This window comes from Phalacrocorax carbo, chromosome 1, assembly GCF_963921805.1.
Source record: "Phalacrocorax carbo chromosome 1, bPhaCar2.1, whole genome shotgun sequence".
Taxonomy (NCBI): domain Eukaryota; kingdom Metazoa; phylum Chordata; class Aves; order Suliformes; family Phalacrocoracidae; genus Phalacrocorax; species Phalacrocorax carbo.
In genome coordinates, this window is record NC_087513.1 from 16,493,732 (window position 1) to 16,511,265 (window position 17,534).

Consider the following 17,534-nt stretch of genomic DNA (forward strand, 5'->3'; position numbering starts at 1 on the left):
CACAAACAGCACAATCAAAGGAGATAGTTGCTTATACAGCACTTCACTAAGCGGCAGAGCTCCCTACCACAAGACACTGGATGCTAAGAGTTGAGGTGGCTTCTAAGGAGTACATGACAACTTTATGGAGTAACAACCCTTGAGAGATCTTCTATGCAGAGGTACAGGGCCTGGGTCAGGATGTGCTCCTGCCACAGACGGTGGGAAAACAGCCACAACATGCATCGAGGAGCCTGGCACTGGGCTGACATTTTTGGGTATAAAGAAAATGGGGAAAAAAAATCAGGCAGTGCAAAGTAGAATAGAACGGAAGAATGCAGTCACAGGCAGCCCTGTGTGTGGGAGAAGAGTGAAGTCTCCTCCCACATGGGTGCTAACAACCAAGAGCCTACACGCCACTTGTCACCCTCAAGTGGGGATGAGGACGATTAACAGATTTTTTTTTTAATTATTATTATTATTTCACACTTTGAGCACCAACTCAGGAATTAGTATCACACCTTCCTGAAATGGACTTCCATTTTTATCTTATTTTTGTAACTATGAACACCTACCTATCTTTATATGCTGGTCAGGTAAGACCCAGGGGCTCCAGGTGGTTGCCAAATTGGAGTGATAAAATTTGGGCAACACCCTTTTTTTAACAAGCTCTTTATTCTAAGATGCACTTCTTTGGCACTAACTCACCATGAAGAGAAGTTACTCAATTAACTTGCTGATGCATGGTCATTCGTAAAAGCACAGACACACTCTGTACACAATAACACTTATTGGGAGAAGCGTTTCCACGCAGCTGGGCTGCCACTTGATCTCTCCTCCTCCTCAATTACGCAGGCAGCAGCAGAGGAAACCACCAACCTGCAAAGCTTTTAATAAAGGGATGGTAGTAAAGAACAAAAAGAAACGCCTTGAAAATAGGCAGGTCATCTACCTACCATTGTGGCAGAGTACACCCAAAGCAGGTCAGGCTTCCCTGAACAGGGGAAGGACTGCCATACCTGATAAAAGCCTTCACTTACACAACCATTTACCAGGCATCGTTTAAGGAGGTTAATGGCTCAAAAAGGTCCATAAATCAATTCACACGCCCCAAGCACATGCCCCCTTGAAAAAAGGGCAAAACACAAAGCCGTTTTCAAGATTGTACTCTGTTTGCTTCAATGCCAAAACATCGGTGGTCTGTTCAGTTCAAAAATTACACAAAGAGCCTCAGCAGAACAAATCGCTCCTCAACAAAACGACTTTCTTGTACAATGTGAATATGATAGGCAAGAGACAAAAATAACTTCTGCTGCCTGCACAATTGAGCAAAATGGTCCTTTGTTCTTTGAATTATACCCTGACACAAGAGATTGTTTTTACTTTACATCGAAAGTGCTTAAGTAGTCAACTCGCCATGGAATATGTTCCCTGCAGGCAAACCGAGTTCCTGTTTGAAGGAGGTCAGTTAACCCTTCTGTCAACTAATAAGGCCCTTGGTATAATGATGAATTGTCCAAATTCCTCTGCAGAGAAAGAGGCTAAATGGCATGTGGTTTTTCTCAAAGATCCTGAGATCTGATCAAGTTACATGAATACTTGCTGCTGGCAAATCAGATCACTATATTTACTTGCGGATTTAAAAAGCTTGAAGTGAAAAAGAAGAAAAACCCACGTTGCTAATTCTAGCCCCGAATACCTGCATGTTCAGGAAAGGCAGATGGGATGGCTTTAGTGGCATTTACATGATAATGTGGATTCCAAAATCTCTGGAGCCAGAAAATGCTGGGGAAATGGGGGAGGAGAATTTAAGTACTATCTTGTTTGCACAATGAAAACCCAAACTTCGCGGCTGTCTACTGGGAGATGATAAAGAACAAAGAAGTAATTTATTCTAAATACAGCACAACAGTTGGAATAATAATCATATTTCTAGAATTCTACAAAACTTCCAAACTGAGCTTTGTGGAACCCATGAGAAAATTGTAGAAGGCAGCTAGAAACATTACTGTGGATTTTTTCATGGCATTTAGGATTCTCTATCAAGCCTGGAAGCAGGCAATGCTGGCTCTGCATTACTTCAGTAGTGTGAATCCATGGTATCTAAAATGGCTTTCAAAAGAGCTGTTTTCACACTTGCTCTTTCTTTTTCTTCATGATCTTTCAAAGTTATTAACTGTGCACAGGACCACACCAGCTTTCAAACCAAAAGGCAAAACTGAAGACAATTTTATCGCTATTTTAAAGAAAAATTCCATAGTCTAAAGGAAAACAAGAAAAAGCCTGCCTCAGAACTGGAATAATAAGATTCCAGTAAATTTTATTTTCTTTCAGTTTTGAAAATTTGGGAGGCATTTCTACAGGTTGGTGGTACAGTCTCTCTAGCTCCAGCCCTCGGACAACGCCTTACTGTGGTACTGACTGAAACATTTTTAAAATTCTTACAAAAGCATCACTGCTCCTCTTACAGCTTACATCCTGTGAGCAAACCTTTCATCTCACAAATGACACGTGCATGACAGTGTTTGGTTACACGCGACCTTCTCTTTTAGTGCCTAGATGACCTTAGCCAAGTGCTTCAGCCACAGTTGAAATCATCTCTGTTCCTCACTGGAGTCAGTCTCTGAGTGCTTCTATGAGATGCTGGGTCCCAGTTTCCAGACACCTCATCAATAACTAAATTTGGCCAGCCAGAAACCCACAGAAACTGCTCTTATGCCCTCCAAGGCCATGTGGAACAGGACCTCTGCCGCCTCCAGTGCCTTTAGTGGAGGGGTCCTGTATCCCATGCCCTGGCCACCACCAACTGGCTATTTCACACCCTGGCATGGAGCACCTCCAAGGCCCCTGCAGAGAGCATTGTCCCTTTACAGCATGGTGGGGATCAAACCCTCAGCTGACATCAGCTGTGGTGGTGTCTCAAAATGCAGTAAGCAACTCCAGGACAAGACCATATAAAGCCTTCTAGGTAGTGAGGAAGGCCTTGACACCGTGGGCCACCAGACAAATAGCTCAGTGCACAGGTTTCACTTCTTTGCCTCATGCAACACCTGATCACAAAGCACCCGCTGGCTTCAGCCTCCGTGGGATTTCAGGGCACAACTTTAACCTAAAGTGACAAAAGGAAACTTTTTCCTAAAGGGACAAAAGCACAGTGGCAGTGCCAGGATCCATGTGAAAGGAAAGGAGGACCTCCTAGCTGGCACGGACTGGAAAAGGCTAGCACAGGATTGGCAAATAGCTCATGGTAGAATAACTGCGTGCAAAGTTACATCCATCATTCACGAGGGTGGGTGCACATCCACCAAAAGGATTCACATGACATTGATTATCACCGCCAATGAACTGGAATGTGAAAACAGGAGATGCTTTGATTCCCATTACCTGCTAGAAACAGAGTGAACCCCATGCCAGAATGATCCAGCACGTCATGCCCAGCATTGTTTTTGGCCAAAGTATCCTAGAATCATATTTAGCCCCAGTGGAGTTCTTGCTCCTCTACCACTTCCTTTGTTTATTCCTACGGCCACCATGTGAGCCAACTCCTATGCAGTCCTGTGCTAACAATGTTCTCTGCTACCACAGTTTTGCTTCTGATATTCTCAAATAGGCTAATGCAAACAGTCTTCAAAGTATAGCTTGGCTCTCGAGATTTCGGCTCTAAACAGCACACTCCTAAGTCTGATGTACCACTTGAGCAGCTATACCACATCTAATTCTAGCATATGCCTTGGTTAATCTGATTTTCCCCAAGAACAAGAAATACAAAGGCACATCTAGGGCTGCAGAAGTGTTTCAGATATTATCCAGTAGCTAGCGATGGCTTTATATGCCACCTAACATAGTATCTGTGGAATAGGGAAAGACATTAAGACCTGTAAGCTCTTTCTAAATGCTTTACCTATGCTTACATGACTAGATATTGGGAAAAGTGGTTCATTTTGTGCTGTAAAACCATGCAAATGCTGAGCTTACTGAGAGACATTTAGATGCCTTAACCAGTTTGGGTTGGAAATGGCCTTCAAGACAAATGGTTGATTATTCTCCCTCCATATAGAGGGTGGACCAAGGCCGGGGTGAAGTGCTGCAAGTTAACACAGCATGGGCTGCTTGCTTTGAAGATCAGTTAAGACAGGGATCAAATCTGTCCCTGGGTAAGCAGAGCAGGACACTGCAGTACCTCCGATGGAAAATATAGTGGAGGAAAAGAAGGTTTTTTAAATCATTGGTTAAAGATCTGAGGGTTTTCAAAGTAGCATTTACTAAGATAATAGGTTTCTGTTTTGAAATGTCATTTGTAACTGGGTGTATTGTTTTCTTTAATTGAGCGTTGAACACCATCAGACATTCTTCTGTGGCATACTCCGACTTAAGTGAAATCACATTTTTGACAGAAGAACTTTCTAGCCACATTATTCAGTCAGGATCTGCTGATTAACAGCTTATGAGTATAAAAGATTGTAGCTGCATCTGTTCACAAATGCATATGCACATAAGTGCGTGCACACAGAGTATCCATGGGTAATTTTTTTTACCACCTTGATCAATGCATTTCTCTTTCCGCAATTTTTTTTACTGATCTTAAAGATAAAAGTAACACTCATACATGTTTTATCGAACGTAGGCTTGTAGAAACCTACAGAGAGAAATCCCAGAGAAGTTAATGACTAACTCGAGTGGTTTGCTTCAAGCTCACAAGGATCTTTCAGTTACTGACAGCTCTGCTACCTTTTGCACTGATTTAAAATATTTAGAACTCACTTCCATTTAAACTACCATAATTTAATATATGGCATATTTGCATATAACTTAATTTAAACTAAGGTGTGTCAGAGCAGTTGATACTACAGCCGAGATGGTATAATAGATACTGAAAGGACTGTATGAGGATCAGGATCAGGGTTTCATGCCTTATTGCAGGATGCTAGGAACAAGCAAGAGTCATACATCATGCTACACAGAACAGAAATAATTTTTGCAGAAATATTTTCTTTACTGCTTGAGATCGGGGACAGAGAGCATAAAATGTTTAACTCATCCAGAGAGAAAAAAACCAAAGGGTTTGTCCAAACATGATTTCCTGGCATCATTTCCCAGTGGTAGTAAGACACTATGATGATAAAACCATTCAGCAATTTGTAAGGTTTAAAGTCTTGCAGAGCTAGCAAATTTCTTCTGAACAATCAGCTACTGATTCAAATTAGCCTGTAGCATACTGCTAACTCCTCAGCATTATGATTTTCAGTATAAGCCTAGAATTACTAGAGTTGTGCTGCATTTTAACATGCTAGCAGACCTTGCCAAAAGGGCAACTTTCTGGAAACAATCAATAAACATCACAATATTTTAAGACCACAGGTAAATTGAAATTATGAAACCCATAGTGAAAATTACATTTTCTTTAGTGTATAATTTGTCCAACTTCCTTTAGACACTTATCACAGAACGAAAAGAAACATCTGCTAATCTCCCTCTCCGCACCATAAACACCTCCTATAAAAGGAACCTACGTGACTAGTTTAAGGCCCAGGTGTTAAATTAAGACTGCGAAGCCTATTCTTAAATGGCAATGGGGTAATTTCCAGTGAACAGATGTTTTGGCACCAGGTATATATAACAGAGACTAAAAACTGAGGAAAACCAACTTTCTACCAATGCCTGCAATGAGTATTTGATAAAAACATTACTTTTTTTCCATCTTAGTTCAATTAATTCTGTTCTTTACAATAGGACTTGATACTCAAGTCCAACACAGGAAAATATTTACACAGGTATGCTTCTTGTAAAAGGGGATATAACAATACAACCTAACTTTCAGTCTCATACAGTACCTTTTACTAACTGCATGCTGTTCTGCTTGTTGAATTAATTAAAACAGTAATGGTAGTAAAACTGTAATCTCCTTTATCTTACATGAAACACACAAACTTCAAATATCTACTGTGCAAGGGCATGGTTTGAGCTGCATCTGCAGCCACATTGTATCTCAGAGGCTTCCTGGGAGCCTGGAGTCTCCTGCCAGAAATGCGCTTTGCGGGCTGAAGTCGGCGCAGAGCTCAACATGCCAAGTCCTGCACTTTGGTTGCCAGGCTTTGGAAAAACTCCAGCAGAATGCCTGGGAGACACGAGTTTGATCAAATTTGTAATCCTATCGTTTACTACCTTAACAAGGATTTTTATGCGCACACACACGTTCACGTGCAGGCTTGTGCAGAGCTGCATATAGCTTGTAGCTGAAGCAACGGCCAGAAGAGTCCTGCAAAGGGGCTGGCACTGCCCCCCAAGCAGATGATGCTCACTGCACAGCTCCTGCTCACTGTATTCCTCACAGGGACCTGCACGGGGCTGAGAAACACGCTGGGCTTTTCCCCATCCTCTATGCCTCTCCTGTGCTTGTTTTAGGCATTGTGTTAAATTAAACGAGTAACTGTTGCACTTTTTTAAAGCATGGGGTAAGCAGTCTCCAAAGTCCCAGTCCTACAGACTCTCTGCAGTGTGCAATCCCCGATGGACATCTGTGGGTTGTGGGAGTGTACCCAGTGCTGAGGTGTCAAGATGCTGCCCCAACGTAGGCACCCACGTTGGCTTGCCCCAGCAGTCTGGTCCCAGTGTGGTCTCCGGGGACATGCAGAGAAGAGACAGCCAATGGCACCTTCTCTCCACCACAGAGACCACAGGCTGCAAATCAGAGCACCCAGACCGGGTGCAAAAAACTGCTTCCCCAGCTTCTGCTTTGCCATCTCTGGTCTTGCCAAGATTTCTAGAAAACAAGTCACAGGCAGCAGCGGCAATGGTCACTGCCATAAGTGGGGACAATGGGGAAGCATGCACTGGAGTCTGTTTTCCAGAGGAGCATGCTGGGACACCGGGGTCACATCCACAGCTCTGTGCTTCTGCGAGCCCTTGGGAACCTGTCCTAAATGGGCCATTTTGTATATCTCCACATAGCTGTGCCCAGGCACTTGTGTTACCATGACCTTTGTTGTGTTTTTTTTGGTTTGGGGTTTTTCTGGGGGTTTTTTTTGTGAGCAGTACAGTCCTCATTTCTCAGCAGGGGCTCATGTCTATTGCTGCCAACAGCCTGAATACCTCTGATGAAGACATCACACATTACTGTCCCTTGAGTGATGCACCCTGCAATTTCCAACCTTGAGCAGATGCCGCCTGCCCCAGCTGGTGGAGGATCCCACCCCAGATTCATTGGGACTGACGTCCACACCTCCACATCAGCTTGGTGCCCTCAGCAAAGACTGTCCATCCACCCTCACACGGTTCACAGCTCTCTCACCATTCCCCATCCAGATTGGTTTGTATTTTCTTCCTGAACGCAGTACAAAGTGTGGCCTTTTTGGCTGCTTGGGCCAGCATGAGCATGCCACCGCGGGCAGATGGCAAACACCATGGCCGGGAGTCCATGTGTCCCCCTGCAACTGGAGCTGACGTCTTTTTGATGAATCCCTGCCTCCATTCCAGCTTCACCTTGGCTGCAGGCCATATTTAAGTTATTTTCCAGGGGCACTGCTCTGTAACTCCTTACTCCTTAACCGTCACAGTTTTCCAGGTTGCCTGCAAACCGTTTATGACTGAGAGCAGCTACCTGCCCACGCGATGGCTGCACATCTGGCAGCCTGAACCTGAACATCACCCCTCTGCTCGCTGGGACTAAATGAAAGCTGAGAAGTCACTTCTCTTTCTGCTGAGGAAGAATGGGAGACAGGACAGGAGGCACTGACGCCCACGCTGGGGACACTCAGCAGCACTGCGGGGCTGGATGCGTTCCACGAGCGAGCGCACACTTGGAACCCATCCAAGGCACCGCGCCACAGGCTGCTGTGGCTCAGCCCCAGGCACCAACTCTCCCTGCCTGCCACAGAGAGCTCCTTGCATTTCCACCAGAGTGAGTCTCCTGTGTCACTTGGGGACAGAAGGGGCGGCGGGTTGGAAGGAGAGCATAGAGCTTGTACGGTTAAAACAGGCTATGAAGAATATACCCTCTCTTTACTTCAGAAATGCTAAAAAGCAGAAACTCCATGAGAAGCCAGAAATGCTGGTACATGGCAAAATCCTGCTGATAAGGTATGCTGATGGACTGCACTAATAAATCCTGATGGAGACAGCTGATACCAAGAGACAATCCCTGCCCTGGAGCCAGCAGGGTCAGCACCCTTCACCATGCCAGAACACACACAGCCTCCCCGAGAAACCCAATATGTACTCAGGAACCAGGACAATTCCCCAGTCCTTTCATCTGCTGCATTAACCAAGTAGCTGTGACCTGCCTATCTGGTTGGATAATGGGCTCTAAGGTATCTCTATTGTAAAGGATTTATTAAAGACCACAGCAAGCACATTCCTCCCTGCAGGAAAAAATACCTTAATCTACTGCAAACCCTCCTGGCAAAGGCTCCTATTTGAACAGATCAGAGATACAAGTTTGTTCTGGTCTGGACAGTGTTTGAAGTGTCTTTTCCAGCTAATGAACAGACTTGTTTATAATGAGAGGACAGAGAGCATCCAGTTTTCTAAACAAGCGACTTTGTGGCGCTCTGTTTTGAAGCATGTAGCTATGGCTATCCCACTGCATGGTCTCTGCTGGCTCCTTTATTTTCATCTGAAATATAAGAAGAGTCTCCTACTAAATCAAAACCCTCATTTCTTCAGCTCCAGCCTCCCTAGCAAGACAGAAGAGGAGACAGGGGTCTTCCACTACATACAAACAGAGGGCAAAGGAAACTAATTTCCAGACTAATTCTCAAACCCAAACACTTGCAACATCTTTTCTACCACACCGGCTTACCTGGCAACATTGCAACCTAATGGTTAGAGAAGAGTTGGTTTCTACATATAGGTGATTGTTTCTAAATAAGTGTCCAACAAGAAATAAAACAAACAAGGCAAGTGTTGGGCCAGGCTCCTGCTGCGCCTTCCATCCCCAGAGGCACCAAAACCCAGGGACAGACCCGCCATGCCTTCTCCTCACTTCAAAGGCTCATGCGGGCACTGGTGGGAGACTCTGGAGGGGCTGCTCCTGGCAGGGGTGTCCCAGCGCACCGGGGGGTGACAGTGTGCCCGGATACCAGGTCACTTCCAAAAGAAGCAGGCAGGGCACACACAAGCAGGGGCCGGGGTGGGACTCACCTTGGCACTCCACGCCCGGGTCGCCCCAGAAGTGCTCCTGGCACTCCCTGCAGGTCCGTCCTCCGAAGCCCCGCATGCACTGGCACTGCCCTGTGAACTGCCAAAAAATAACAAGAGACATGACCACCTCACCGGCTCGCCCCCACGCTGGAGCGAAGGCCGAGCCCTCACAGCGTGCCCCACGCTCCCCTCACCTCGTTGCAGGCGGGCCCGAGGGAACGTGCCGGGTCGCAGCCGCACTGCTCGCAGCCGGCACCACTGGCGAGCCTCCATGTGTTGGGGGCACAGCGGTCGCAGGTCTGCCCCACCACGTTGGGGAGGCACCGGCACTGCCCCGTGGCCGCCTCGCACCGGCAGCTCTCCGAGCCCTCGCAGTCCTCCCGAATGGTGCCCAGGTAGTTGCAGACGCATTCTGTGAGGGAAGGAGCACAGTGCCTCAATGTGAGCCCTCCCTTTTGTTACCAAACTGCCTGGAGCTTGTGTTTAATTTATTCTCCGATCCCCTAGAGGTGTGGGCAGATGCCGGCACGTCCCATGCCTGTGGCCAGGCCTGGCTGACCCAACACTGAACGCCACCCAGCATCACTCAAAAGCCCTGCTCATGTCCCAGGCTGGCCACCTCTACAGCTTCTGTCCCAGCACACAGGAGGCAACAGGAGCCCCCTTGCAAGCAGCCCAGCCCTCCTCCTCTTCTCCTCTCCTCCCTCTGTACACAACCAAAGGCCAAGGCTGTCCAGCTCCTGTCAGCCAGCTGTGGTGGCAAATCTGCTTGCCGAAGGGCTTCACTCATCCATGCAGCGACCCACCCACCCTGCCAGGCTGCATCCAGCGCTGAGGGAGAGGAGGGTCTGCCTCCCCACCGCCCAGTTCAGTTCTCTGCCGTGGGCCTTGCTCCCCAGGCAGGACTCCCTCCCACTGTCCAGCCACACCTGCAGGGACTCTGGTGTAAACAAAAGCCAAACCCGCACCGTGCCACAGCCCATCTCCGGAGAAGAAACAAACAAAGACAGCTAATAAGAGGGCAAGAAAACCCCCTCCCGAAAAATCCTTGTCCTTTCAGCACATGTAAATGCAGTCCCTGCTCTCTATGTCAAATGTAAAGGATTCCCCTCCTGACCAGGAGCTCAGCTGAGCTGCAGGGCAGCTGCAAGACACTCCAGCTGGAGGTAATCAGGTTTCCCCTCCACCCCAAATGCTCCCAGGTAAATTAAAAAGAGCTCAGGCAGCCGCTGCTGCCTCGTGACATGGCCAGCTGAAGTGACATGGCTGCATCTCCCCACTCACTTCTGCAGTCCTGCTGCAGGGCGCTCCCGTAGTAGCCCTGTTTGCAGAGGTGGCAGTTTTCCCCCTCTGTGTGATACAGGCACTTCATGCATGTTCCCGTCTTCTTGTTGCAGGCCTCCGGGTCAGTGGTGTCGATGTTGTTGTTGCACTGGCATGGCTGGCAGGCGCCGCCAACCTCATCAGGACTCCCAAAGAAGCCAGACGCACATTCATCACATCGGCTGCCTGTTTGAACAAACAGGCACAGTGGGAATTACTATCACAGGTCGCTAGCACACGGCCCCCTAAACGGCAGTACTGAGGCAGGACAATAAAGGCCCTTAATTGAGGGGGTGTTAATTGGATCATGCTCAAAGCAACAGAGGTAGCGCTTGGTGAGACTGCAGCAGCTTGGTGCAGCATGGACAGGTACCACTTAGGGCACCAAGGCATGGTATTGCAGCCCAGCCACCAGTACACTCATCCCCTTGGCTCCATTGCCATCCTGTCCACCTCTGCTGACCACCAGTCATCCCCCGCCAGGCTGCTGGGGATGAGGTTCATGGTGGTGCTAGCATCGCCTGCACAAGCTGCTCTGCCCTGGCACCTTCAAGCACTGCCAAACTCCAGCAGCATCACATTGACACTGGTGCTGTGGTCATATCCAACAACCCCTATGAACATACCCCTTCCCACCGGGAGGCTCAATCCAACCAGGCCCGCTCCATGCACCCACAAAGTACCTACGTATCCCACACTACAGACACACACGACTTGCAGTGTGACTGGATCCTGGTAACAGCCGCTGGCAAATTGGCGTCCACTCTCGGGGCCATCAGGGCAAGGGCAGGGGCGGCAGTGGTCGCCTGATCCCAGGATGGGGTCTCCGTAGTAGCCAGCCTGGCACCTGCGCAATGGGGTACATACCATGCAGGGGACTGCAGGAAAACCGACTGCAGCCTTGCTGTAACTACACTCAGGTTTTCAACCACTGTGAAGAACCAAAGGGCAGAAACATACTCACAGCTCTCCTGTGCCATTCATGTTCTGAGCAGCCACAGAGGCAAATTAGTCTGGCTCACACCAGCATAAGAGCAGGAGACCCAAAGCTGATGCCTCTCAAGAGGCTTTCAATAGAGAAAGCCTCTCTGAAGCCCCGGGGTCCCATAACGTGCCCTCTGGGATCTGGGCAGGCATGTCTAGGAGGCGTGAGGCCATGGGCAGGGAAGATGGGGTACCCTGCTCCCATCCTCCTCCAGGACCACCAGAGCTGCTCCCGCTCTGGGTGTGCAGGAACTTCCCCCATGGATTCACATGCGCCCAAGCACCAGTGCTGGAAAGGAATGGCTGCTGCGCCCATCCTGCTGGGGGGAAGGAGAGGGGCCAGGGAGGGGGTGCCCGTGCCATACCTCTCACAGTTGTGCCCTGTTGTGTGGTCCCGGCAGCTCAGGCACTCCCCGGTGTAGGGGCTGCAGTCGTCAGCGTGGCCATTACAGTGGCAGGGCTGGCAGTTGGGGAAGCCCCAGAAGCCGGGCAGGCAGCGGTCGCACTGCCGCCCATACACCCCGGGGAAGCAGTGGCACTGGCCCGTCTCTGCGTCGCAGAAGGCATTGTAAGAGCCTCGGACATGGCACTCGCATGCTGCAAGGACAGAGAGAGAGGGGCTGTGTTTCCATGGCAAGCCCTAAATGCAGGGCCCCGACCACAGCACAGCACAGAGCCAAGGGTTGAACGTACATCGGCATCCACTGGGCCCGAACCCAAAGGTGCCAGGGGCGCATCTGTCACACTGTCTTCCGACAACATTGGGACGACACTGGCACTGTCCTCCGCTGGGGTCACACACCGAACTCAGGGAGCCCTGGGGGTCGCACTGGCATGCTGAGCAGAGAAGAGCATCAGGGGGAATGAGTATCACAGCACAAGATGTGAATTACCTGCCTCATCCCACGCACACGCCTTCCCTGTGCAAACGGGTCTGCCCGCAAGCATCATCCAGCTTCCAGGCACGGTTTGCCCTACAAATAGGTGGTTACGTACATAATGCGGTCTCATGTAATAGAGCAGAAATGCTGAATATGATGTTCTTGCAGACGTCCGTCATGGGGGTTTTCACAACGCTCCTGCTGTTTTCCAGACACCGGTATCTTTGGAAAGTCTCCCAAGCGCTGTTCGTGACCACGTCTTCGCCTGAGCCTCCCACTGTGAATATGTCCAGCGATTTGCAGTATGGCATGAGAACAAGCTACAAAACAATTTTACAATGATGTAGTATCACTATTTATAAATAGCCTCCAAGAAAATTGTGAAAATTCACTATTATCCCTATCCTTTTTTGGCCAAAAAGGAAACAGCCAGACAGAACTGGGAAGGAAGATGACAGTAGTTCTCTTGGTTTTGGTGGGCTTTTTCTGGTATCTACCAAATTCTATCCATTCAAAAGAAAAAAGTTGACATTCATTACATATATGGCACTCATTAGCCTCCCCAAAGAAACTACAGGTCTGTGAAACTATCTGCAGCCTTGTAAAATACAAAAAAAACAACACACACACTTTGAGACTGAAGAAACCTACAGTGCTTTACATTGTTCAGTTAAAATCTAGTTTCAGCTGTAAGCAACAACATTGTCAGATATTACTTTGGATCTACACAGACGCATCCTAGACGACATGCAAACTTTCAGACTTTAAATATAGTTTTCCGCCACAGCATCCCCAAAATAATTTCTGCTCACAGAGTCAATGAGTGTGTATGGGCTTTCCGTCTCCGTATCCACCGAGGAGTACTGGGGCAGCTCCAGGCGGATGGTATAATTCAGCCCCTTCTCAAAGCAGACGGGCCGTGGGAAAACGACGTATCTGGATTAGGAACAGGAAACAATCCTTACTTCAAACGTCCAGCACCATAATGTGTTTCAGGTGGCCCTATAAAGCAATAGAGATAACAGAAAGCAGCCAAGACCAGGCAGAACAAAAGCTACGATGTGAAAGGGGCAGTGTGGAGGCTTGTGCAAGTCAGAACCGGAAAAGCTTATCGGCAAGGTAGAGAGTCATACCAATGTTCACTCACAGGCTGTGCAAACACTTCCCCCCCTCTTTACTCAGTGAACAAAATAGATCAGACAACAAGGATAAACTTGAAAGCTTTGAGTCTACAGACACAAGACTAAATATGTTTTTATAACCCACTGGAAATTAAATTTCATGCATTTTCACAGAGGCCACAGCAAACTGAAAATGAGACATTACCCTGTTTCAATTTTTTAAATGTTTTTTTCTCCTTTTGGCCCATCCAGTCATACCAACCTGGAGCCGGGTGACAGTGAGATGACCTGATTATCATCATCAGGAACTGTATTCCCGCACCGGCTACCCGTGGGAATCTTGCCTGGGCGCGAGACGCTGATCACAGCTTTTTCCCACTGATCCGGCAACTGGGGGAAAAAAAGGCTGATCAGCATCGAGCAACAGCTGTAAGCTCCCGGCAGCATCCAGAGCTCAGGCCAGAAAGAGCGTGCACACAGAGCATGGAGCGGTCATTGTGCTTCAGGGAGGATGGGGCTGCAGCTCCAGCACCAATGGAGCATCTACCAGCTGCAGGTTTGGGCTGAGGCAAGACAAGGCAAGTGTCCCTGGACATCATCCAGCACAGCAGCCTCTCTCCCTTCCTCCCCAAAAAAACATGACTAGGTGTAGGTGGTCAGCAGTGCTATCTGCGGCACAGCACCAGTGCAGGGGTTTGATGACATCCTCTCCCCCCACCTCTGGGTACTGCACCTGCAGCCAATTGCTGCCAAGCTCTATAAGGAGCTGGGGGGATTTTTCTCTTTCCTTTCTCCCTGTGAATTATCCACAGTCAAAACCAACTGCTTGCAAAACTCTTGGCTGCAGGCGTTTACCATCCAAGATGGGCAATTTGTCTCCTAAGGCGCATAACAGCATTTCCACCTATTAGAAGGCCATCTAGCTAATGCCAAATTTATATTCTAATCTGTACTGATGGGACTTGCCACTTTTTAATTTGGTCATTAAACAGGTGCTGAAACAACACAATAATGAACAAAACTGTAAAGCAAATAATAGAAGTAATAGTCAACATCATCTTGGATTTTCACACATCTCAGATGTTTAACTGTGTCCATCCTTGTCTTTGAGTCCTAATAACTCCTGGAAGCACGGGGCTCCTGTCAGTTGTGCACCAGGACAGCCAATGCTTGCCAGGAGGCAGCAATGCCCATACTCACAGACCTACCTGCGGCTCGTAGCGGACCAGAATATCATACTCCATGGAGTAGGGGATGTTGTCAATGTAGAATTCCAGGTACGCCCCCTCAGGGACCCTTACAAATCCTATGCCTGTCCACGACGGCGTGCGGTCTGGCGTGTACTGGCGCTCTATTATGTTTACTCCCTACAAAAACAGGGAACAGAGATTTTAATACCAATACATCACATTTGTGAGCCCATGGGAGTGTGTGAAGTGATAAGTTCTGCTGATGGATCACTTCCGGATAGCAGCATCCATCATTTGCATCCCAGAGAACACGAATTCTCTTTTAAATCCATGTGCATGCACACTGTTGCCCTTCCACTTAACAATATACAAACAGCAAGAAAGATAAAATAAAACAACACTGCGCAACTCTTCATCCGTTTCTCTGCTGGAGTGGGGAATTAAATTTTAAAACTTGCTGTAAGTAACTAATCCACCAGCTATGACATCTCATTCACTGTAAGGACTTTCACATCATACTTGTAGCAGTAAGATTTACTGCAGTGTCACATAACTGCTCTATTAACTGCCCAAGCTGAGTGCTAATTACTTCCTGGCTATAGCCGGCTGCTCCAAAGCACCTCTCAGGACAACATCTGAAAAGCAGATCACGGCCATCATGAGTAGGGCATCACTAAATAACATAGGTCCTAATCTTTGTGAGATATTTAACAGCCAAATCAATATGTGGTCACTCCTTTCAGTCTGAGGTGCAAGGTTTTTATCTGCTACTCTTTATATAAAGCAAAGAAGAGGAAAAAGACAACAGAAAATAGAAACATGTGGTGTTCAAACTTCCCGTTTCAAATATATCTGCATCCACGAATAGTTCTCCCCATAGAACAACATCCTGTGCATTCCTAAGGAAGCTGCTTCAGTAGAAAGGGATAAAATGTAAGGAAATGTCTTTATATATACATATCACTTCAGGATGTCCCTTGCCTGGTGATAAGTTATTACCCTTTGGCGTTGCACAAAGGGTAAGAGCTCCCCAGAAAGGATGGCAGGTGGGACGTGAGGGAGGGTGTGAAGCTATGGGGAGCACGGGGGCTCGGCACTGCCTGAAAATCCCTGCAACTCTGTGTCACTTCACCTTGTCTTGTGCTGGGCCCCTACCTGGGAATTCAGAGTTTTATTCTGCCACCAGATTTGTGAGAAAGCTTTTCAATATTGCTGTTTTTTAAAATGGTTTGTTCTGAAGTTTCAAAAGGCAAACGAGCAGCACATCCCCTTGCTCTGCTTGGCAAGGTGGGCTTTCATGCCAGGCTTCTCCACCCCTGAGCCTTGTTGAGGCCTTGGGTACCACCTCTCCAGTTGGGCAGACACAAGTGCACCAAAACCCCTGTGTCAGCTCACATGCCCTCTGCTGTGGTCCAACTTCTGCTCTGCACTGTCTTCCCTCTCTGCAGTTATCTAAGAGCAAAAATCCTCTGCCTTGGCTGAAACTGCAAAGTGCCTGCATTTTGCCTGAAATAAGGACTAAGTGCCCCAACTGCAGGCAAAGATCTGCTGCTTTAGAGAAACCATTATCTGATCTCCCAGGCTTCTTGCTGGAGGCAAAAGTAATTGACGTAATCACCTAGCTGCTGTTAATGAATTAAAAGCAAGGCTGTGCGGTGGTGAACAGAAAAAGCCAGAGACCCTGATGTATCACGCCAGCGGGCAAAACGACTAGAGGCAACCTCACTTACAAAAGCAGTTTTTTGCACAATCAACTATGGTTTCAGTCATTAATAACATAAACGCTACTGATGTACAGAAGCTCTAAAAGCTGTAGCAATGTGCTTCGTTCCCTCCTGGTTTCAGTGGCACCCAAGAGAAGAGCCAGTGTCGGTGTCCCACTAGTCTTGAGATAAGAGGGGAAGGAGCAATGGGTGTGGTGGGCACATAACACTGTGGCGATACAGAGAGGGATGCTGACAGGAAACAAGCTGTGCAGTCATCATCAGGTTTAAAATGAAAAATGGCAGTTTTCCCCCAAAATTACTACATTATTTATTGATACTAAGATTGAAGAGCTACAGGTTGACAGTTTTCTGATACAATTCAGTTTTGCGTTTTCCACATTTTAATTGCAAAACACTCAGGGTATAAAACAGACGCTTCCAACACCCAGATGGTGAAACAACTTTCCCACAGCTGTCCAGACACATTGGCCCACTAAAACTGCTACTTACAGGACCCAAGCTGGCTTCCTCCGCCTCATAGATGTAATGATCAAGTGAAATGAAGTAATAGCCAGGCTCCACCTGGTTGCACTGACGTCCAAACATGTGGGGCCGGCATTCACATTGGCCAGATTCACTCGAACAGCTAAAAAGGAAGAGCAATGAATTTACAACATATCTTGGATATGCTGAGACAGGGCCAGAGCAATCTCCTGCTTTGACATTTTAAGTGACACAGGAGGAGAAGCGCTTCTGGACACAACTACGTCTAGACACGAGATGTTCTTGGGCTCTGCAGCTGGACCACCTGTGCTGCTAAAAGGGCAGCACGGTCCCGGGTGTTGTCTTGGCTCAAACCAACTATCATTCTCCAAAACAACTCCTAGGCTCAGGCTGGAACCAAGCGTGGGTCAGGGACCATTTCCAGTAGGCACTTTGCATGCCGTTTCCTCTGTTTGGATGGCTAGAGGATTTCATGCTATGGATGCAGGCGGTTCCCCAGGCCAGACAGCAGTCCTGGGAGAGCTTCACTTGCTACCACAGACATAGCCCAGAGGCATGTCTGTCCTGCACACTGAGGGCAGCCTTCAGCTCCAGGCTTGCATGCCATGCAAGCAGCGTACCTGTTTGTATGGGCCCAGGCAAAGCAAGAACATGCATGACCCTGCATGCCCCAGGACGTCAAGCTGCATTCATATGCTGCAAAGCACA

At 47.9% G+C, this 17,534-nt stretch overlaps 1 protein-coding gene across 1 annotated transcript in view; it reads right to left on the reverse strand.

The window, feature by feature from the left end:
• LAMB1 (laminin subunit beta 1) overlaps positions 1-17,534 on the reverse strand; it is a 44,520-nt gene that overhangs the window by 11,953 nt on the left and 15,033 nt on the right. Inside the window, exons 13-23 of the mRNA XM_064445156.1 lie at positions 16,833-16,968; positions 14,635-14,793; positions 13,689-13,816; positions 13,118-13,241; positions 12,421-12,625; positions 12,118-12,261; positions 11,790-12,021; positions 11,124-11,287; positions 10,402-10,626; positions 9,312-9,529; positions 9,118-9,214 (exon numbers count right to left, since the gene is read on the reverse strand). Coding sequence (XP_064301226.1) covers positions 9,118-9,214; positions 9,312-9,529; positions 10,402-10,626; positions 11,124-11,287; positions 11,790-12,021; positions 12,118-12,261; positions 12,421-12,625; positions 13,118-13,241; positions 13,689-13,816; positions 14,635-14,793; positions 16,833-16,968 — 1,832 coding nt within the window. The remainder of the gene's footprint in view (positions 1-9,117; positions 9,215-9,311; positions 9,530-10,401; positions 10,627-11,123; positions 11,288-11,789; positions 12,022-12,117; positions 12,262-12,420; positions 12,626-13,117; positions 13,242-13,688; positions 13,817-14,634; positions 14,794-16,832; positions 16,969-17,534) is intronic.